Source organism: Xiphophorus couchianus, chromosome 18, assembly GCF_001444195.1.
Source record: "Xiphophorus couchianus chromosome 18, X_couchianus-1.0, whole genome shotgun sequence".
Taxonomy (NCBI): domain Eukaryota; kingdom Metazoa; phylum Chordata; class Actinopteri; order Cyprinodontiformes; family Poeciliidae; genus Xiphophorus; species Xiphophorus couchianus.
The window spans coordinates 24066264-24089481 of record NC_040245.1 but is presented as its reverse complement, the minus strand read 5'-3'; the positions used below and the strand labels follow the sequence as shown (position 1 = coordinate 24089481).

Sequence of the window (23218 nt, the reverse complement as noted above, 5' to 3'; positions counted from 1 at the left end):
TTACTTCCGGGCTTTGACACAGACAATCGGCGCTTATCTTCCCCCTGATCTCACTCCTTATTTCCTGCCTCTCCCAGAAAAAAAAACATAAAACAACTCTGCTGCAGCGGTCAGCATGGCTCCCTCACAACCACTTTTCGCTGAAGTCACACTCCCTTGTTCGATTGGCTTTTTCTATGCGAGATTGACTAATTTATGATTGCAAAAGTGCAAGGTTTCTTGTCTGCAACAAACTTAACATACGTGACAAATTTAGGAGGAAAACAAAAACTGTATGATTTATTTGGTCATGCTGGCGCCCACTGGGACTCATGAAAAACTAAGAGATACACACGTCTGATCAAAATCTCAACCGCAGTGAAAAAAGGTTAATGACAATTTGAAAAGGTTGTAAGTTGAGCCTCAATATGGAAAAGAGACAAAGGAAAAGGAGAGGGGGAAACATCTATTAAAATCAGCATTAAGTTGAATATGAAAATCATGGCCACAGAAAACATTAAATATCAGGTGTCAGTATTGAATAGCTCCACCACTCTTGCTGATCACTTTGAAGACCCTAACCTTGATCTCTGGACGAATTAATTTTTCCCTCTCAAGATGAAACTTTTTTTCCAAACAGTTCAGTTATTTAATGTATTGTGCGGTTAATAAATCCCTGGTGATGCGCTTAGCTTCAGTCATCAGATTCTGTCGGGTGTTGCCAAGTGTGAGGATTGGCTTGTCATACCGCTTGCCGTACGGCAAGGTTGAACTTTTGCTCTTCGCAGAATGAAACCAAGCACGTGGGTCTTCCAGGTCGGGTTTGGAGTCATTCCTTCTCTGCTTTTTAATGTGGAGAAGTTTTTAAAGTGACGACCTGCTGCTCTTTGACTGCACTCACACCTGAATGATGTTGACCGGTTGTCAATACGGTGACAGTACCTGAACCGTTACGCCTTTAATAATCGGCATCATTTCAACGTGACTAAAATATTATCTGTCACACAGTAAATGGAGAATCCTTCAAAAATAGTGAAATCATTTCGTCCGTGTCGTTTCGCGGGCCCCGTCGTGTGGAGACCGTATTTTATTTGAGGAGAATACGGAGATGATTTTGTGCTTTGACTTTCATCCTTTTTCAGACAAGATCATCTGAGCTCACACTAAATGAAATTCCGACTCTGGTTATCTTTTTACAACTTAGCTCATCATACAACTTCCAAACGACAGCTGGGCGATGCATCCTGTGCGTAATAAAGTGATGTGAATGTCACCTTGCTTAAAAGAACTCAATTTGGAGTTTAAAGATGTCCTTGATGTATACATTTCCATTTCTTTGCCTAGTTTGGACACTAAATATCTATATTGAGTGTAGGGTCAGTGGTAGCATTAAGGTCTTTAACACTGAGACTTTTTTTTTAACTTATTTAAACAGCATATTTTGCAAGCCCTCTTGTTACTTAGATCAGTAAAGATGCTGCTGCCTTTTCACTCTCTCGTTTAACAGAACCTTGAGCAGAGTTTGTAGAAGGAGAAACCAATCACTGGACTTTCTGTAACAGGACTCAAACGTTGAACAACAGGGAGGTTTTGCGTGTTTATGGTAAATGGGTCATTGCAGCGGCTAGAACGGCTTCCCAGGGACATCTGCTATCCCTGCCCCACATTCACATCAAGTGCAAGACCTTAAAAGAAAGGTCAGTTAAATCAGGTGTGCTATTTATTTTTCAGTAAACGGTTTGGGCGTATACACACTCGATCACACAAAGGTCAGCTGCTCCCCGGGGCTCCTCTGACTGCAGCTGTGATCAACTGGCTGCACCTTATGACCGACCCGACATGCGGCCTCTGCCACATGTTTTCCTTCTCTTTTAATCTTCCTTCTCATTCCCAAATCTCGTCGCTATCTGCAAATTACAGGTGCAGGTCAGTCTTAACTATCTGACGTTATTTTGGTTACTTTTGATGGGGTTAGGGTTAGGGTTAGGGTTAGGGTTGGGCTGGATTGATGTTATCCGACATGATTAATGCAGGACAATGCCATAAAGCGGTGTGTGTGTGTGTGTGTGTGGAGGGGGGGGGGCTGTGGACCCCCTTTTGAAAAATGCTGCCCCAGTCATGGTCCATTCAAAGGTCTACAGAGATATCTAATCAAAAGGTAAATGTAAAACCCTATAGAAAATAAAATATCTATATGTGCTGATATTAAGATGTTATGTCCTGCTAGTTAAGTAATTAACAGTGACAATTATTTGTGTATGACTGTAAAGTCTAACTTTGATGATTAATAAAACAAATGTTTCTTTAAAAAGCTACTGGTTATGATATTTAATGATTCATCGATGGCTCACCGCCTGTTTGAATCTTTGCCACTGCGAATTCTGTTGTTCTCTTATCAGCAAGTCGACTGCGATTCAGTAACTGGTGACAGACAGTATGAGATTAGCCTCAAGAGAAATGATATTATGTTTTTGTTTCCGAATCTATTACCGTCTACCTAAACTCACAAAAAGAATCTTTCTCGATTCCCAACATTAAGAGCACAATGCTAATATGTTTATGCTAGCTGTTACGCTGATATATACGATAAAATCTAATGAAGAGGCTTCCCGATGCTGTGTCTTATGTGGCAGTTCCAATTTGTCTAAAATGGCAAAACATGACAAAGAAGATAGACTTCATTTTCTCACCAAACTAAAATAACATAAAACGCTTTTTTGGACTTTGTTTACAAAAAGTTCAATCTTCTGCTTGTCAGACATTTGTGATGCAAGGCCAGAAAAGAGGTTTCACTGACACGACTCTGAAACAACTGATTGGCATGTGTGGTACCTGCCGGTTGTTATGGAAACTGGGTGACCTGAAGATGACCACGTTTTGCTGCAGGTCTCATAACAGTGAGCTTCAGAGATTTATTCAGTGAAAGTTGAATATGGATCCTCTTTCAGCCTTGCGTTCAGGCACTTAGAGAAATTGGCCTTTAAGCTACACCAGAATTATACTGCCGGCAAACAAGAAGTCATGCATTATTGAAATATTCTACATAGAAAAAGTCAGGTTTAAATAAAAAATAATGGCTCACGTTAGGTTTTTAGGAATTTCAGTAAGGCCATTTCTGTTGCTAAAGTTAATACCAAACTGGGGGCAAAAACTTGATCTCCCAAAGATTTGTCAGTGTCAGATTACGCTACCCCAATACAAGATAAACCTATTCGATTACCTCACACATCTGCAGCGGATGAGCCAGTAACAGTGGAAGGATTGGGTATTTATAAAGTTGTGTGAAATTTTTTAAATCTAATTCTCTCAGTTTTGTAGAAAGCCATCTGTAACAGCGGGTGACGAGCGTAGCTCCCAGGAGAATGGAGTCAGTCTGGCAGTTAAGGAAATGAACGCTCTAATGGAGCGAGCTGCTCGGCTAAATTTAATTAAGGTGAGAATTGCTCCGGGTAGATTTACTCGACGCATCTCGACAATTCTTTGCGGAAGCATTTCTGAATTAGGCCGCGCGATGTTTGGTTTGGCCTATCATGAAGAAATGTTCTCCCAGTCTTTCTGTGTGAGGCAAATGCTGAGCAGCAGATTATAATTGGCACAAAGTTACTTCAATCTGGAGAGACTCAGACGGAGATAAGAAGAGAATTGGAAGAGTTTATTGACAAACAGAATTTAAAGTCTTTGGCGCTCGGGCCCCGGCTGGGGATAACGGTTAGCGTTAGCGATAGGCTTCAGATGAGCATCCCGATGCTGTTAGGAACGTCATCCCCCAGGGCCCGGCACTGGTGGTGGAGGTTGAAGAAGGGTGCGGGCCTCAGGACCGGGCGAATGGAGGAGAAGGGGTGGTGGTGGGTTGAGCTCGGCTGGAGAGCGAAGGACGCCATGAATGAAGGTCCTTATCAGCTGGGACTTGGTCGATGTTTGGACGTGACGTGGCTTGGTCCGGCGTTGATAGGTCGACGATTGTGGGCAGGTCCCTTCAATTAACGGGTCCCGGTGGGGATAAAAGAGTCTTCCAGTTTGAATTTGCGCCTAGGCTTCATTTCATGCTTATACAACCTGCGCTGCCTCACTTTAAATGTTGGTTTCTAACATCCATGAGGTGCCAACAATGAGTGCATTGGATGAGCAAGACTGTTTAAGCCATGCATAATACTTATTAGGTTGAAAGGTAAAGAAATTTGTGTGAGGTCTATAATTTCTCTCCAACTAATTTTATAAGCAGTTTATTTACTTTGAGAATTTGGGAGGCAGAGTTGAGGAGACTACCTGCAGCCCTACAGAACGCTTTAATAACCATTTTTTTTTGTGCCAGAAGGACCAAAAGAAGTGAATTGGGTGAGTTGCAATGGTACCCCACAACAGTGTGTGACCAAGCTAGTGAGCAGGACCAAGGCTCTTGTTGGACAAAGTTTTCCAGTGCACTGCTGGAGCTCCTGTTTGTTTAATGGGTCAGCAGAGAAAATGTTGCCATGTTTTCCTTGGACTCAGTTCACATACTCAGTTTGTCGCTTAACTCACCAATACAGTCACCTCACAAATGTGGCACATTTGAAGGGAAACAAATGATATATGCTGGTCATTACTGGTCATTTTGCGTGTCTGCCTTCAGAAATATGCAATACATATTCTCATCATCAGAAATATATGCAAATTTATTGATCTAGAACCCGCATTGTGATTTATTTAAATCAGTTTGCCGGTGCTGTTTCTGAATCTGTACTGTAAGCAGGCGCAAACTGACGCGCAAAAATGTCTGCGGTAACCGCGGAAACAAGGAGACATGGATACAACGACAGAAGATATTGCTTGTCAAATATTTGGAACATTTAAAGAATATAAAAAATATATAAAATATAGAATAAAATATATTCCCCAGCAATGCAAACTTTGAGCTGCAGGACTACAGAATAATCCCAGCACACCATCAATTTACGACGGCAAGTCACTGCCGTGTGTTGACGCCTTGGAGGAGCCCGTCCACATAGCCCGGAAAAGGCGGGACAGATCATATTTATCCACTGCATGTTCTATAGGATTAGCAGAAAAAGGATATCTGCATGGGACAAATTACCGCCACCAAAATGCTGACGATATATATTCATTTAAACCAAAATGACAAACATAAATATTGTGCCTGGTTCCTTAAAAAACAAAATGGTGAAACTGAACATTAGCATTTACCAGAGACCAGAAATCCACCACAGATCCAAAAAGCAAGAAATGTCCTGTGCAGGACCTGCAAAATGTTACTTTTGCGATGCTTGTTTGGGATTTTTGTAGCTCAGACCCACAGAGTACTAGTAAAATGCTAATAAAATCTGACAGCTAGCTGGGAATGCAGTTGACATAAAATCCCACATGGCGCCCTGTGATGAGTAGCAGCAGTTGAGTCAGAGACTCCTAAGCCGCTTCTTTGAAAGTGTTTTTAAGCGAAGCCGCTCTAATTCGACCTGTCTTTCATTATTTCAGGGAGTCGAGGCCGGTTACCCTTAAAAAATCCTTCAACTTAAAGAAATCGAGCGCATAGCCTGAAATCCACTGATTGAGCTGTAAAAACCGAGGCTAACCAACGACGCCTGTTGAGTAGCTGCGGTAAATGATAAAAACATTTTCCAAAGTGGACAGATTGGGTAAGTTAAGACGTTGGGAGGCTTTTCAGGTCATGTAATGGAAATGATCATCTGTTTCTCCATAAAGTTGACGCTTGGACGAGTTACACAAAGTGGTAGATGACATGCTAATGGCTACTTAAATGTAAATCTCTTCCAGTGACCATATTTTGCGACCAAGGCCAATCCACAAACACTCAGAACATTGAATGCACTCCAGTCATCGATCCCATTTTCTGCTGGTACACCCACAATCTGAAAATGGAGATTAAAAGCTAATTCATACAAATCACTGCTGACTATGAAGCTTTAAGCAGGTCTAATATGCTGCTTTGAATGAGGAAGAAATATCTGGTGCCAATGAAACTTTTATTACCTTTCAGGATAACTATTAACTCCCATCTTCCTCCCCGTCATTTTTTGGGGAATCTGTCATGACTTGTGAGTGTGTGTGAGTGTGTGAGTGAAGTGGACAAATGCAAACAGGAACTCGGGAGCAAGAGCAGAAACAAATGGGGACAAGAAAGATGAAGAGAAACAGAGAATAATGAGAGGAACCAGCAATGAGAGACTGAAAAAGAGTGGATGTTAGCCAAGAGACTGGGTCTGATTGGCTAACGGGTATAAATAGCGGAACTAGGAAAACAATAATAACACATGGAATAAATAATGGACATAATCTAACTAAATTAAGAGCAAACTTAACTACGTAAAACAGAACAAGGCATATCTAATCACAATAAGAAACTATGGAACAACAAATGAATAAAACTGCAAGCCCAGAAAAACTCAAAGCAGCCCAGGAGCCTGACAGAATCAAAATATTTCTGATGCTATAGATTTACTCACAATTTATGAAAAGTAAACATTAAATGAAAATTCTTATTAAAAAGCAAATTAGAACTTTTTTCTTTTTTTAAAAAAAAAAGGTGTTTTTGGTGATTTTGAGGACAAAACTAAAAGTTATAACAGTATACAGTAAGAGGAAAATCACAAATGTCGGATCTGGAGATGTGCCTGTCAAAACATGCTACGGAGCCTCCGCACTGCCAGCGTACACTGCATAAAGGAAAGGAAAGAACGGGAAGGCAAAGAGTTAAAGAAAGAAGTGTGAGAGGATAAGTCGGAACGGCATGACGCAACAAGTTTACATCCTTACCAACTCGACCTAATCGGGGCCTGTCTCACGCACACGTGGGCTTAACGATGTTTTTGTATATTTTGGAGCGCCTTAAGATTTTTTTTTTTTTTAATGACGAGATTAAAGACATTCTCCAGGTTTGTTTCCTGTGCATTTTTCTTCCTTTCATTTGTTTCCTTTTCAGCATGAGTCAGATTTATTCTCCCCCTCCCCCCATCATCATCATCATCATCACCATCACCATCATCATCATTATCATCGTGCAGCAACCTGTTTAAAGTTGTCATAGCACTTACAAAAACTCATTTAAAAAAATGACAGATTACATAAGACTACATGGCGGCTTGCCCACGTAAACAAGCAGTCTGAGGTTGACTCGAATTAGCCCAGTAGTCAGCCGCCGTGGCGATCCCTGATATACAGCTGGGAAAATATCATAAATGAACATTACAAGTGCATATATTTCCTATCAGATTAACAGCAAGAGATTCACACCAGAGGTCAGGGGAAACCCCCTCTAATCCGCAAATGTGAATTTAAACAATTTAGTCCGTGAAATAGGTTGGGTATAATAAACTGAAATTGCCATAAAATGTAGACAGAACCAAACTGCAATAAAAAAAATGTATTAAAAAAAAGAAAACTGAAAATACAACGGGGAGACCGGGACATGAATGAGACCTCATAGAAGAGAGATGAGAAGACAAATGGACGTAACCTGCTAAGATGAATGCAGTCTGAAGAGCTTAAGCACTGAGATGGAAGTGACACAGTAAACAGAAGAGCTATTCACTGGTGACTAGGCGCAGCTGGAGAGGGGAGCAGGCGGAGGCAAGTGGGGGAAATGAGAAACATCTGGGGAGGGAAGCAGAATGGCAGGACGAGGGAAAAGGTCAAAGATGAACAAAGCAGAAAGAATAAAGAAGGGGGAGAAAATCCCTGAAACTGACATAAACCATAAGCAGAGAGGAATCCAAGGCAGAAATGATGGGAATAAATGAGCAAACACAAAAATTAAATTTATTTGTCAACGGGATGCAAGCTGTACTGTTTATATGTAAGGAGTAGAGACATGACTGCCGCTTGGAATAAAAGAGGACTGGAAAGGACGGATGGAGGGACAGCAGAGGCAGAGAAAGTGACGTGACAACAGAGAGGACTGGCGACGGCCTCACAGGGGGTTGAATAAATGACAGATAAAGACAGAGGGAAGGAAACAGAAAGGAGGTTAAAACCTGTAGTTGGAGCCGGTTTTGCTGTAATGGCGGAGGAAGTCAGAAAAGTGAAGTGAGAAAAATAAATCTGGCTCACTGCGCGGACAACTGCAAGTTACCTGAATGATTGTTGCATTTTAAAATGTGACAATGCTGTGAAACGGCTACACAGTTTTGAAAGGCCGTATTTTATTGTCATTATTATTTTTAACAGTTCTCTTTGCAGTTGAATACCTAGCTGACAATATAAATCATAAACCCATGTCATATAAACATAATTTTTCTTCTTTTTTAAATATTTTATTTTATTTACAGTTCAATTTCTGGTAAAAAACAAACAAACAAACAAAAAAAAACATTCTAGACTCTTTCCCTCTTTTGTTGCCCCCTTACTCTTCCTGTCTTATCACATCACACCAAACAACTCAATGGTCTGGTGACCAGAGCTTTCCAAACCTAATATGGTGACAGAGAAGGCTGCAGCCAGAACTTGGTAATATTTCACATACTCTGCCTCCTTCATGAGTGTTGGTCTGCTATTTTAAAAAAAAATTTTTTTTGCTAACTTCTTAGATTTATCGTAAACATTTGCATCGACAAAACTCTGCCTGACTCGGGCCGGCGGTGCTTCAGATAAAAATAACACTTCTCGAGCCTCCGATAAACTGTCTGGGTCAGAACAAACGCTGTTGACAATGATTCACACTCAGGTTCACGGGAAACCGCCTGCCTCAGGTTCGGCTGCTTGCGCTGTTCGAGCTTGAAGGTCGCCGAAGTGGGTTGGCTGCTTTGGAAAAAAAAAATATCAGACTTTATTGTGCAAGAAACGTCCTGACAAAAAAAAAAAAAAAAGAAAGAAAACGATTGAGGACTTGTGACTTAAATGTTTTTATTTAAAAATAATGTATCGGTAAGAGCAGTATTATAAAACATTTAAAAATGGCAACAAAATCAAAATATACGTTCAGTCTGGAAAAGCCACTTGTTTTGTTGACAAGAGATTATTTATATTAGAAGATCATTGAGTATAACGGAGGTATTTTCAGGATAATTTTACAACGGTTTGGCCAATAGAGGCGGCGGCATTCGAGCCATCCGTCACCTTGTAGTTTATTTTACATTCGTTGTTGAACGGGCTCACTTTCATTTTAGCGATCGGTGGCAGTTGGGACGACGCTTTCACTTTTAGTTGGTTAAAATAACCAGCTAAATGGACATATCCCCTAAGCTCCCCGTGGTTTGAGGCTTCGGCGGAGATCCGTCTCAACACGTGGCGTTGTGGCCACTTGAGATTGAATCTTAGCAGGAGAGAAAAAAAAAAAGGCGAGGATTACGGACAACAATGGCAACGCGGTCAATTCAGTGATTATGACGGATCGCTCTGGCGGGGCCGCCAGTCAGATTAGCCGACGCAGATGTCGATTGTGTGGCGGTGTCAAGTTTCTCAGTGGAAAATGCTGCTGAATTGCCCAATTTTGGATTTTCTAAAATAGGAAATGTCCATTGGTGTCCACAGTTAACGTTGCATTTATCACAGGCTCGCCGGATCTTTACATGGGTTTTTACGCGGTTTCATTTTTCAGCAAACACACATGTCATATTGCTAGACAGTGCTCGTCATCTGTTGTTTGGCAATAGATTGGGCGGCATGACAGATGGAATAGCTTTTCGGCAGCTGGATCACTGGAGTAATCTTAGACCCTTGCATAATAAAATTAAACGCAAACTGAATATCTGAAGAAACGTGGGACTTTCAGCCTCTGCCACTCACTGCCGCAGTTTTTTTCCCCGTGATATATATCGCATCTACAAGATAATTTACCAAACTGAAATACATGTAGTCGCCGTGTTGACTGTAACCGGAAGTACAGACTTTATGCTGGCCGTCTGCATCCGCTGGAGTAACACACATTTTGAACTCAGTCTGAATACAAAGTAGATCGTCCTGAGACAGATCTGGCCCAGCAGTCTGAAAAAGCCCTTGTCTTTTATTTATTTATTTTTTTTTATTGCTAAGCACATCCGGATTTAAAAAAAAAAAAAAAAAAACGTATTCAGTCAGCCCGTCTGCATTGCACAACAGGAAATTGGGGATGAGTCAAATCATTCCTCGTAGAAAACCCTGGCGAGAGCGCACGCTGGGTAATGAAGAAGCTGATTTATGGCGGGTAATTGCCTTTCTGAAAAAGTGAAAAGTAACAGGAGCGGCGGTAGATGAACCGTTTGAACAAAATGCTGCGCTTTACGGCATTAAGATAAAATCGATGAAACGGGAACAAGAGGAGAGAAGAAGAAAGGCTGCTGAGCGGCTGCTTTTACGCCAATATGGCCGTCTCAGCAGAGAGTCCGCTGACTCTCCTTAAATCATAGTAAGTTAAAAGCAACGCTGTGATTTAGTCACCAACTACTGCAGTGTGCAGATGGGCTATATAGATAAGTTACTTGTGGGGAAGCTTTTGACAGGAATGTGGAAGGAAATATGAAAGACGGCGCAGCTGAGAAAAACGAGTAACAACAGAGATGAATATTGCGCTTTATGGCGACTTAACGGTGCAAACTGGTGAAGCTGCGGGTAGTCCGGGTTGATTCATTGCGCAATTCAGCATTTCATCCCCTCCCAACCGTCAGCGGCTACGGCGGCACACTTTGACAAAACTGGCTTGTGCCCATTGTAGCTTCTCGTCCCCCATTTCTTCAATCAGTCCCTCCAGCTCTCGACGCCGCCCTGCTGTCGAAAATGACGCAGCTTTGGTCGAGACCGAGGCGGTTGCGTCCTTTCGACACAACACTGAGATCCCTGTTTGACCCTCTCAGTCGATTCTCTGCCAGGTTCTCCTGTCGCCGTCCCTGTTTAAGGAAAAGACAGACCAATTAGCTGGCACACAGGAAAATCTCAGCGCATGCTAATGGGGCCTTCTGACCTCTTCGTTCTTTGCTCTGGTCCTGCCTTTGTGTGCGGCGCGGAGGGCCGAGGGACATCCTGTCACCAAGTGAATAGTGGCTGTTCATCTCTGAGTACAGCTGTGCCCTCAGTGCCCTCTCAGTGTGACCCATATTCCTCCAGAAACTTGCCTGGAAACTTGTTAATGTGCTTTACAGAGTGGTCTTTCTTCTGTCGTCCGAGAACAAAGATATTCAGTTAAATGCAATAAGAAAAAAGAAAAAGAAAAAGTAGGGTCAATACTTCACTTCTGAAAATTACTGATTGATTCAAATAGGAAGTTCTTGTTTCGAGCCAATACTTGTCTTCCTTTATTTGTGTTTTTATACAGCTACTAAAGATGAATAGAAGGGCCTAAAGGTAATAACCCTTCTGGTAAAAAAAACCCCAACAATAATAACATATAACTAATTACATTTTTTTGTTGTTCTTTTTGCTTAACACATCAATAAACGCAAAAACAAGTTACAAAACCCAACCTTATCACTGAGCAATACTTTGATTTCATGGAAAAGGTTAATAGTTTTCAGGTAAGCTGTCTGAGAGCATCAGAAGTCTAGTTTGATTAAATACGTAAATCAATTGAAACAAAAATAATAACCCCAAAGACTTCAAGAGGCAGATAAAGGTCAAGGAGTTACAAAAAGAAAACACGGAGGTTGAATTCAAATCAGCTCAGTTTATTTATACAGCGCAGACTCAGACTGGATGCGAGCCTCAAGGCTCTTGACGATGCGTTCGGGTTCAATTCATGTCCACAAACATACAACCGCCAACGCCGTCAAACCGTCAAGGCAGATTCAAAGTGAGGTGGAAAATTTGCAGTCTTTTCAAAGTTTGATCACCGTCCTTTCTGAGGAAACCCAGCAGTTTGTATAAAGCCACCGATTTTCGAGTTATTCCTCTTACTGACTAACCGTGCAGAACGGTGACTGTCCTTATTCCACAGTGGACTTCAAAAATGTCTTTTTGTCGGTTCCACAAAGGCATGTAAAGCAAAACAATTTGCAGTGTCGAACGATTCCAAACGTTGAAAGTCCAGACAGAAAAACCGGGGAAATGAATATGATGAGTATTTTTATTTATTTATTTATTTATACAGCTTTTTACAGAGTGCCGTGAAACTCCTCTGCCGGAATGAAGTCCTCAACGGCTTTGGATCGACGTGGGCCGAGATGAACCCATTAAACTAACCGAATCCCAGGCTCCCGTTGTCGGCGGCAGCGCAGCAAGCTGCCTGGCATTACATTCCACCCGCCTGATCAATATTTCTCCTGTTCCAACAGGAAATGCGATTAGCCTGACTCTCTGCGGCTCTTCTGCTTCTTGTTCCATTTAAACCCAGGGAAAACGCTCGCAAACAAACACTTATTGTAATTGCACACACCTGGATGGATACAGTTATACATACACACACACACACACACACACACACGCCTACCGACATACAGTCTCGGGGAAGATGGGATCTCTGGGCCATGATTAAAGCAGCACTCAGGGAAAGTCAAGTAGTGACTCAGCAGACAGATAGGAAGGAGCTGAAGCCAAGACAGTGGGGAGAGACGGCGGTACGCAAGAGTAATGACATTAAAATCTTGTAATAATAAAACTGTCAGAATGACCAACAGAGTTGTTTGTTGTTTAGCTCAGAATCCCCCCAGAAGTCTATTTCTTCTTGCACGTTTGTGAAAACGACAACATGACGCCTGCTTTTCTCCAAAATGTTGTTTGCCTGAATCTCAGAGGAAACGGGCCCCTTATTACGTTTTCACAGCTTTTTGCGCCACAGATGATTAAAAAGACTCGGCATGCAACTTAAACAGGTTCATTTTTTTCTTTCTTCTTTGTCGTCGTCGTTGTCGTTTCGTGCTCCTGTTTTTATTTTTGCGTTACGACCTTGAAAAAATTAGATTGGAACTCCTTATTTTTCTACTTCATGAAACACATTTCAGTCCAAATCCACAGATTAAAAAATACTCATTTTTCTCCCCCAAGAGGTAAATCTGTCAGATGACGATTTATTGCGTTCTAAGCGACACTCGAGGCGGCCGAGCGTCGTCTGTGCGACTAATCCGTTTCCCCCTTCTTGCTGCGTGACAACTCGGCTGGGAGGTTCAGAGCCCTGGCAGGATAAAATTCCCAATGCAAGAAATGACTTAGATTGTTTATTGTTATATATATATAACAACAGATATAACAACATATATAAACCAATCCGATTGGAAAAAGTAGCCGGGATCGGAGGGGGTTTGGGATTTGGGAGTTAGCTTCGCGACGTGTTGCAGACACGAGGTCGTACATCATCGTTTTGTTAGGCGGGCTGCGGGAGCTGACGCTATTGGATCAGAACTGCTTTATTGCGCCTCCACAGGACATATTCGCCCTCCGACGACAGAGAGATGGAGGGAAGCGAGAGGGAGGGCAGACGGGCCAAACACACCAGAAAGGCTCATGATGACAGGAGTTAAGGAAAACAAAATTGCTGGATTAAAAAGAGGCGGGAAGGAATGTTTGGCAGAGGGAGAATTTGAATGTGATCTAATGAATGGAAGCAGGCTTCAGTGATTTTAATTAGTTATTAATTAACTAGTTATGGAGAGATTCGGTTCATCTGAATACATTTGAAAAGTGGTCTGATTTTTATAATTCATGTTTTGAAAATTCACCATTTCTATAGACACAGTTTGATTTTTAGAAGATATTTTGTCATGAGGTGCGGGGTGTGGTGGTGAGGCAGACGCTGTAGGCCCAGGTACGGAGTAAAAATGGTGGTTTTAATGCGCAAAGCCATAAACAAAAATCCAAAACAGTCCAACAACCGCGGCAGCACTGCTGAGCGGAATCCAGGGCTCAACGCAGGTAGCAACAAGGCACACGAATGGACGACAGACTGAAGAACATCAGACGCCAAATGAGACGAGGACCCGACAAAGACACACAGGTGGCACTAAATACACAGGAGGTAATTAGGGAAACGAGAAACACCTGCGAGTAATCAAAGGGGAGAACAGGACAACACAGAGACACAGAAAACTCGAAATAAATACACAGAAAAACACGGATCATGACATATTTATTGATTAGGGCTTTCAGGGAACAAGAAACTCCTGGACAAGTTTTCTAAAAAAAAAAAAAAAAAAAAAAAAAAGGAATATTAAGAGTAATAAATGTAATGTTTAAAATCCAAAACATCAGCCTACCTGAAAGTACTTACAGAGTTCGCTCTGTCATCAGTAGATTTATGACAGATATTACCATGTAACACAGGCAGATCAAATGTTTATGTTTACCTTGCTCATAAAGAAGCACCAGTAATACTTGAATATTGTCAAATAAAACACAGCAAATTACCCAGTAAGTAAAGGGAAACTGTACAGTTAAAGAAAGTATGTCTGTAAAATGCCTCAAGGACTTAGTTGTGAATTGGCGTTGCGTAAATATGCCGAATCTGTTTGACCATGTGACCCAGTGACCTTGTCCAGGGCGTCAGGGGCTGTTAGGAAAATCTAAACTCAGCATTCCATCCAGCGATGGTGTAGACATTAACGTCACCTTCGGTTCCAAGTCCTGTGATACCTTTAGATATTGAAACTTAATTGATGGGAGTGAGGAAATGATGAGACAGCAAGGAAAATATAATTACGCTGAAAATACAACAATTACCATAAGAATCCACCTCGGTTACTGACAGCAGTCCTTCCAACTGCTCAACCTCCATAAACATATTTCCACCAATCCAGTAACTAAAGTTCAACGAAAAAAAAACAACAACTACTATTATTATTATCATTATTAAAAATGATTACAGAATCAGGTTTTTACAAACAAAGTTCACCTGAGTATTAACAGATGATCATAATTAATTGCTTTTGCCATCAACTGTTGAGTTTGCTGTCGAAATTCAACAAAGCGGCAGTGCCATCTAGTGGCGCTGCTTGGAGACGCATCTTTTCCCAACATGCCTGCCCACACACGAACCCGTTGAACCGACTGGACAAACCCAGGAAGCTCAACGCAAATGTTTTGGATTATGGTTACTCAACCGATTCTATGGTTAACGCGAGAAAACAGCAACACAAAGCGTCTCTAATGGAAAACCAAGTTGTGCAAACCTAAATCCCAAAGCATGCTGATGCTTTGACCAGCATCAGCATGGTTAAAGCATGCGGAAATGTGTTTCCTTGACCAACTGGATCCAAATTAGATCCTGTCAAAAAGCCCCGACACCCTGCTCAGCTAAACGAGGCACATGTTTCTATCTCAATTAAAAATCTGTGCTCCAGACGAGAAGCTTCGCCGGCCGAGACGAAGCGATGCGTCATGCATGGAGTTATCTCAAATAGCATTTTAATGAACAACACAATCGGAGCGAGGTCTCCGAGGGCCTCGAGAAGATTAAAAACAAGCCCGCAACATATTAGGCTGATAAAATTAGAAATCAATTGCGCTCGTTACTTCCGCAAAAATAAACAATGAACTCCTGTGAAATGATCTTGCGCCGAAGCACTTTTATTGGCTGCATCGATCACCATAAATGTTTCAGCAATAAAAGTCTTCTCTCTCTTTTTTTTTTTTTTAATCACATCAGCATCGGTGCTGAATAATCAAAATGGTTTGTGGTGATCCACAATCCACAGTTGTACACACTTATTTTGTATATTTCACTTAATGTTTGTCTCACGTAAAAAAAAAAAAAAAAAAAAAATCTGTTTGACCATCCGAAAAAAAGGGGAAACTGAGGAATTTTGTGAGGGACAAAATACTCAGCGTCCAGCCAAAGTACGGCGAAGTAGGCTGACAGTAGAGGGGGTTTCAGACTTTGTTGACTCAAAGGCCAAATAATCATTTCCACAGCATGATGCAGCCTCTTGGTTTGCATTTTTTCTTTTGTGAAAATGTGCAGTGTGAGTTCAGCTGGTAGCCCAATAAATTTAGTTCTGGCCTTGTCTGAACAGAATACCTTCTACTTCATGCTCACAGATTCCTCTAAAATAGACTTCATTGTGAGCAGGTGGCAGCTGGAGTATTATAGACACCCCTCCAAAAAAAAAATATATATAGGAAAAGAAGGCATATGGAGCAAAAAAGATGCAAATTGCAGTTGCATCTATCCTGAGACAAACTGCCCTGTTAATATGAAAAAATAAGACTTTTTTAAAATGGGTCTATTCTTTTCTTCTACTAATCTTTCATTTACATTTTCTTTCTGTTTGCACACTGTGATTCACAGATGTAGACAGATGCTTTTTTTTTTGTACTTGATGATACATCAAGACATATTTACCCCAACTACAATACAAATTATTAACACACAAGAAAACAGGCAAGATTTTTATAAGCCGAAAAAACAAGAAGGATACAAAAATCATAACTCTGTTTATGTTTTTGTGAATGTTTGCCACATTGTTTGCTGTAGTTTGACTTTGAGTATGTCAGCTGAACTGGGTATCTTTTGGAGTTGTGCTGCCATTCTTTTTTTTTTTTAGAAGATAATTTAGTAGATAAATGTTAAAAGGTAAAGATAATTGAGCTGGCTTCTTTAGATTTCACAATTCTTTCATTTAAAAGTTTCTTGTTTAAAATGGTGCAAAAGTGCTGATTTTACTACTACGTTTCTGCACCTTTAAAGAAACAGAAATTGTTCTTTTATTTACAGAATCAGACGAATAAGACTGTGGAAAGCAGTGTCTAAAGTAGCATATTAAGTGCACATAGTGTACAAATACTGTAAAGTTTTAAATTTACAAATTGTGATATGTGAATATGCAGTTTTCTAAGCAAACATTTCTTTAAATCAATCTGTGTTTTAGTTTGAATCTACATAGTTTTTTTCAACTTAACTGGATTTTTACACATTCAATTTGAGGTCAGAGAAGAATATAACTTAAACAAGCTTTTTAAAATGCGCAAAATGCATGAAACTCTACTTGATTACGTGGTTAATGTACTAAATGTAAAATTTTCCGCCAAAATACAAAAAACAAAAACATGTCACAATTAAATGTCAATTTAATTACGAATTGCTGCGAACCAAGTAGATGAAATAACTCCAAAACAGTCTGCATCAGTTGTAAATTTTATTACATTTTTCAAATTCATAACAGCAAGAATACGTAGCAATACAGGCCCCATGAAAACAAACAAACAAACAAAACAGAAATGAAACTTTTTCTCATAACACCACACAACCTGTAAAGTTGAAACATCACTCCAAAGGTTCTATTAAATACTCTACACGTCTTCTTGATTTAGTGCGTGATGTCGTCGTCAGTAAAACCGAGGCATACACGCTTTTCTGTCGACTCCAAAAAACAAAACAAAGTACCGCGCCCCACCCGTCTGCGAGCTCCTTCCTTATTTCGTTCTGATGATTGAAGTTTTATGGCTTAAGTCTGTTGCAATCTATGCACATCGTTCCCTGTGAGCGCCTTTCCCAAACGAGGCGGCCAGCATGCAAACGCAACGCATTCTTCCAAGGGGCCTGGAACAGTAAAACAAGCAGAAACAAAGTGCGGCAGAGGACAGGATACATCATCTTAAGCACTACGAGCAGAAAAAGCAAACATACAAATCATAAAAAGAAAAACTAAACAAACAAACAAAAAAAACCCTTCAGTTTTACACTACATCATAAATATAAGAAGAGTGTGCTTGTAGAAGAGGAAGGATAACGTGAATGTTCAGAGCAAACGTTTAATATTCAAACAGAAATCCTTGGGGGGGGGGGGTTTTGATCCAAGGACGAAGCACGCACATTGAAACGATAAGGACTCCATTTGCAATAATTATAAGGTATTTGGAATAAAATGTACGTACAAGGCGGTTTCTTTAGGACTCTGACGTCGCCCTGACATTTCTGCTCAATCCGTTCCATCGACCACAAGCACAGCTGACACAAACGGAAACAAAAATGACTCTTATAGCTACGGTGTTTGTGTTGCATGTATTTTATCTCCCCAAGTGGTGAAGTTAGTGAGTATAGCCTCTGAAACCCCCTTTTTTTTAAAAAATAAAACCACTACTCTATGTTTTTGTATTATATATATATATATATATATATATATATATATATATATATTTTACTCCATTACATTGATAGGATATTGTATACTGTAAATACATCTTTCTGTGTAAATGAGTTCTTATTCAGTATTAGTGTGTTGTGAAGGTTATTATCTTTTTTTTCTTCTCCGTCACTGTATTATATGTATTTCCGTTGACATGCAATCCACTCTGAGTAAAGGTAAAACAGACAGAACATGTTGTGGTAGGTGGGGCCTGGGGGCGGGAGGTGAGGGGGGCAGGCATGGCGCGGACCGTCGATACAGACAGGTTAAGGGAAACCAGACGAACCCCCTCACCCCCCTCCTGACCCCCGTCAGGCTCTTATGTGGCAGGATGGCCGTGGACGCCTCCTTCCAGAAGTTTTACCGGGCAAACTACAAGCTGCTGACAAAAAAGAGGGAGCAACAATTGGCCTTTTATTTTTTTATAATTATCAAGGTTTCCCCCAGAAAACATGCTAAGCCTGGTGGTTGGGTCGCTTGGCAGTCATTCATCCCGCCGCCCGTCATGTTTTTGAGTTTAAAAAAGGTTTAAAGTTTGCAGGAAATCGGAAAATATCTCTTGATAGTTGTAGTTGGTGTTCAGATATTAATCTTCCAATCGTCCAATAACACATAAAGTCTTAAAAAAATGCAAACATTTATAAAAACTTAAATAGATAAGCAATGCTAAGCCTGGTGGGGGCACAAGTAAAGCCTGGTGGCCCGCCAGGCTTTTAATACACTGGGGGAAACCCTGATTATTATCATTCCGAAAAGAGGCAGGAGAGTGAGAACTCAGGGCCCTCTAAATGCAAGCAATTTTTGTTCAGCCTTTCAAAAAGAATCATTTTTTTCTTTTGTTGTTTTTTTTTTTTTGTTGTCCTAGCAAAATTCCCTGTCATCGTTTTTCTTTTTTATTCAAAATAAGATCTCAATATACACGATACTCTCTATTTTCATTTGTTTTTTTACTATGTACAGAAGTGCAAAAAAGTCGACCTTTATTATCTCTTTATTCCCCTCACCCTGTCCTCCTTGCCTCCCCCCCCCGTTGTTTGCGGTTGGCGAAGCTGGAGACGAGCGCGTCGGACCGCCGCTCGCCAACTTCACCTTCACCCCGCCGGCAACGCCTGTAAAAGTGATTAAATATGCAGCTTGTTTTCCAACATGGCCCAATTTCCAGGGAGAGTAGAAATATTTAAACAGTTAATATTTGAAATGGATAGAAAATAACATCTTTACTCTTAACATCTATGAACTAGACTTTTCGATAACATCTTTTTTTCTTCTTCTTCTTTTTTGTTTTTTACGCTTATAGGACTAGGTACAAACCTTACAATTGTTAAAATATTAGTCAGTTATTGACGAACGTTGCCACAGCGACAACTCAGCCTCTTGTTTCTGTTGTGTCAACACTGTTAGATACTCATATAAAACATCTTTGTTCAAAGAACAAACACAAAAAAAGACTAGAGAAATGAACAAACAAATGCATACACTTCAACAATATACATAACGTAGAAAATATTGAGCTTACAATCGCAACTGTACCAAAAAAAAAAAAAAAGACATTACGTGGAATTTTTGGGGAAAACTCTGGATGGGAGGACACACGCAGAAACGCCCCCACACACGCACACACACACCCCTCCTAATATACTCATTATTATAAAGATAAATATCATCCGCAAAACTAAAAAATAACAACTAATATCAAAGTACTTTCCAAACAAAATGAACACTCCTTGTCTAAGAAGGAAGGAGGGGTTTGGGAAAACACGAACATGACAGCCACATAGTGTTCTGTGTGTGTTGCATTATGGCATGGATTAGGCAGCTGCATGGTTCAAAATGGCGTGTTGCATTGTGCTGACCCGTTGGTACATTCTAAGGCTTTGGATGAGTAATACAATCAGGTTCCATTTTCTTGCCGCCTTTAAGCTGTCCTTGTCCGTCAATTAACTATGCCTGAAGAACACCCAAACCACGAGAAAAACAAAACAAACAAAAAGCCGTTCCAGAGATCTACTCTAAACACCCGAACCTTCTTTGGGCTGGGCGTCCTTATGAAGTCAGCCCCTCTAGTCTACTCATTACAACAGTGACACAAAAAGACTTTGGCTGACTATCTGAAAGACAGTTCCCAGGTATCAAACAAATGTTCTTAAATATGTCAGACCATATATATATACACGCACGTACTACACCGACTTTTCTTCGACGACCTGTCTTCGAATACGCATAACCATGTATAAGAAAAACAAATTATGTTTTTTTTCTTTTTAAAGAAAACAAACATCATCACACCAGCAGACTCTTCTTTACAGATTTCTGTTTGGCCTCACAGCAGTTATTTAATTGTTTTCGTCTTTATCCCAGAGAGAGATTCTACAGGCCTAAATGCAACTTGCGCTACCTTGAAAAAGTATTATTACTATTACTATTTAACTGAACTTTTTCACATTTTGCTACACGACAACCACAAAACTTCAGAGTGCTTAAATGAAATTTGCTCTGTCATGGACCAACACAAAGTAGCGCAGAAAAATTGGGCGTGTGTGTGTGAAGTCCAACGTTTGATGACCTCAAGATTTTCCAGTGGCTTTCAGAAAGTCACCTGCATGCAAAATGTTGTATGAAGTGTCGGTGGCAGAACACCGACACTTCATACAACCCTGAACACACCGTCCTGACGATGAGACGTGATGTAGGCGGCACTTGGGGGGGAGGGAGGCTTTTCGCTAGCGGAACAGGAAGGCTGATTGGAGGTCATGAGAAAACGGATGAAAGTAAACACAGAAAACCAGGAGAGCGACTCAATTCGTGCGTTGCAACGCCTTACATCTAAATCTAACTGAGAACATGAGGTTATTTCACAGCTGTGCCATTTTATAGCTAAGAATTGGCAAAAGGTTTCAGTCTTTAGATGTGCAACAAAACAACTGCAGCTCTCCTCGCAGCAAAAAGTGGTGCCACAAAGTAAATCATTAGTGAAAAAAGAAATTATGCGCTACTTTGTGTTGGTCTGTCACACAAGATGAACAAGCGATACATTTAAGTTTGTAGTTGCAGAGTGAAAAAATGTGAAAAAGGTGGTATGAATACTTTTGCAAAGCACATGCTGGCGCAGAAAGACAGATCGTTGTGGTTGCAGGTTCAACCATCGCATTTCTAAACAGCTGACAGATATGAAAGAATATAGTAAAAAAAAAAAAAAAAAGTAAAAAGGTTTCAATCAGTAGAATATCCGGGGTGCAATAATCAGCGGTGCTTAACGGGAATTACAGGTAATGACAGGTCATGTGGTTGGACACAACATGGTGTCCTGAAAAAAGCAAAACTCTAAATCAGACACATATGAATTAAAGGGAATTGTTGAGTTTAAAACTTTGTAACACTGCTTGAATACAATTCCTGTATATTTTGAGATGCATGGCACTTTACAGGGATTCCTGTAAGGTTAAAGACGTGTGCTTAAGAGATAAAAAGGTAGGCTACAAAGGTTTGAAAGACACATCACAGACATTCAGTTGCTTCCTTGCTCGGGCAAATTCCCTCATCACTGTTAGAAGAACAGAACCAGGTAAGAACAACAACAACAACAACAAAAAAAACAAAAGAAAAAAAATTATTGTGCATGCATATGTGGTTCAGTCAGATTATCTGCTCCTTTACCTTAACTGAGATACAAGGTACATCTTGGTGTAAACAAGTGAACATATTGACATTCGAAAAACCAATAAACAAACAAGACAACGCAAGACGTGATTCTTGGTCAGCGGACGTACCGATTCAGTCCCGATGACTGCTCCCCCCACATGAACCTTGTGTTGACATTCAAAATGTGTCTGGTGAATAAAGGTTAGTCACCTCTGCAAAACGAGAGGCAAGTCTTGAAATACAAATGACGCTCTTCTAATTCTTCTTCTTCGCTCTTTTGTTTTTGTCTGTCGTCGTGTGAAACTGTGCATGAACGTCACATGAGAACATCTCTAGCAAGTTGTTCCTTCTACGCTAACATGCAGGTTGTGTTCCGAACCGGAACCTCGGCTCTCGCTGTTACTTGTATGAAGGTTGACCGTTAATCTTGGATTTGACACCAGCACGCTCCATCTCCAGTTCCATCTGGACAGGTTCAAAGAAAAAAACACAGACATTTTGATTAGTATTACTCTTCTTGTTATTATGTATTACTGTACTTTTTGAAGTTCTGCCTTTTTGAGGTGTGAACACTTTAACAGTCTCCATCTCTAATCCAGTCAAAGTAAATCTCCACCCCAACACGTAACATGTTCAGGTCTTAAAAACATGAGAAAAATATTATCTTAGCTATGCTAACGCTGCATAACCCAAGATATTACAGTCTTTGTCATATGAATAATCCGATTTTTTTCTTCAAAACTTAGAAAGTTCATACCTATTCATTAATTCATGAATAAATGTAACTGTAAATGCCGACTGTCAGACGTGTTCCAGCATGTTAGCATTTTTTTCCCCCCCTCCAAGCATTAATTACATGTTTGTAATAACTTTGAGAGCTGGATTCACTTGTGCTCCCAAAGTCTGTGCTTGATTGGTGGTTCAAACACCGATGGCTGCTCAGAGACGAGTGATTAAGGAGTTCATGTTTGAAAATGATAGATTGATCTGTTGCTGTGGACAGTAACAGCAAGAGTTTCTCTTGCTTTATTTTGTCAAGGCTTGAGAGAACCATAACAGCTCCTGCTAACGTGAAGGCCATTCTCATTTTGAAACTAATGTTTCAGACTTTACTCATTTAAATCAACCCCTTAATTTGATGTGCGGACTAACGTTCTCTGTTCTCCAAAACATTTGATGCACGATTCCATTCTAATTAGTTCCCATCATTTCTTTTTTCATCCCATCGTCTTTTCGTCTTAATTGAAGTTTTGATTATCTCTTGTTGATTCCAAATAAATCTTAAATCCCGAGATTCCTAAAATTGCGTGATTATTCCTTTCGTGTGACAGAAGGAGCGGAGAAGATCAGAAGATCTTTGAGGGCTTTATTTCTACACATCAAAGTAATTAAATGTAGATTAACTCTGTTTAATTATAAACAATATAAGTCTGGACACAATACAGCGATCATTTTTTATGAGAAAATTTGATTTTACAGTAATAAAAAAACTTCCCTTTTTGTGAATCCCACACTGTTTAATTTCAAGTAAACAAAAACACAACATCAGACAAATTTACAGAACATAACAAAAATGAGTGCAATATTTTGCTAACATTAAAAAAAAAGTCTGGAAGAAGTTTGATTGA

The 23218-nt window shown here is 40.3% G+C and overlaps 1 protein-coding gene across 9 annotated transcripts in view; it reads right to left on the bottom strand.

The window, feature by feature from the left end:
* Window positions 1–17612: 17612 nt before the first annotated feature.
* Window positions 17613–23218, bottom strand: part of LOC114161955 (muscleblind-like protein 1) — a 74685-nt gene continuing 69079 nt past the window's right edge. For all 9 annotated transcript variants that reach the window (XM_028045655.1, XM_028045653.1, XM_028045660.1 and 6 more), the window contains one exon: window positions 17613–22055. Coding sequence is in view for 1 of the 9 variants with exons in the window: in XM_028045661.1 (XP_027901462.1) it covers window positions 22012–22055 (44 nt within the window). In the remaining 8 variants the exon portion in view is untranslated. The remainder of the gene's footprint in view (window positions 22056–23218) is intronic.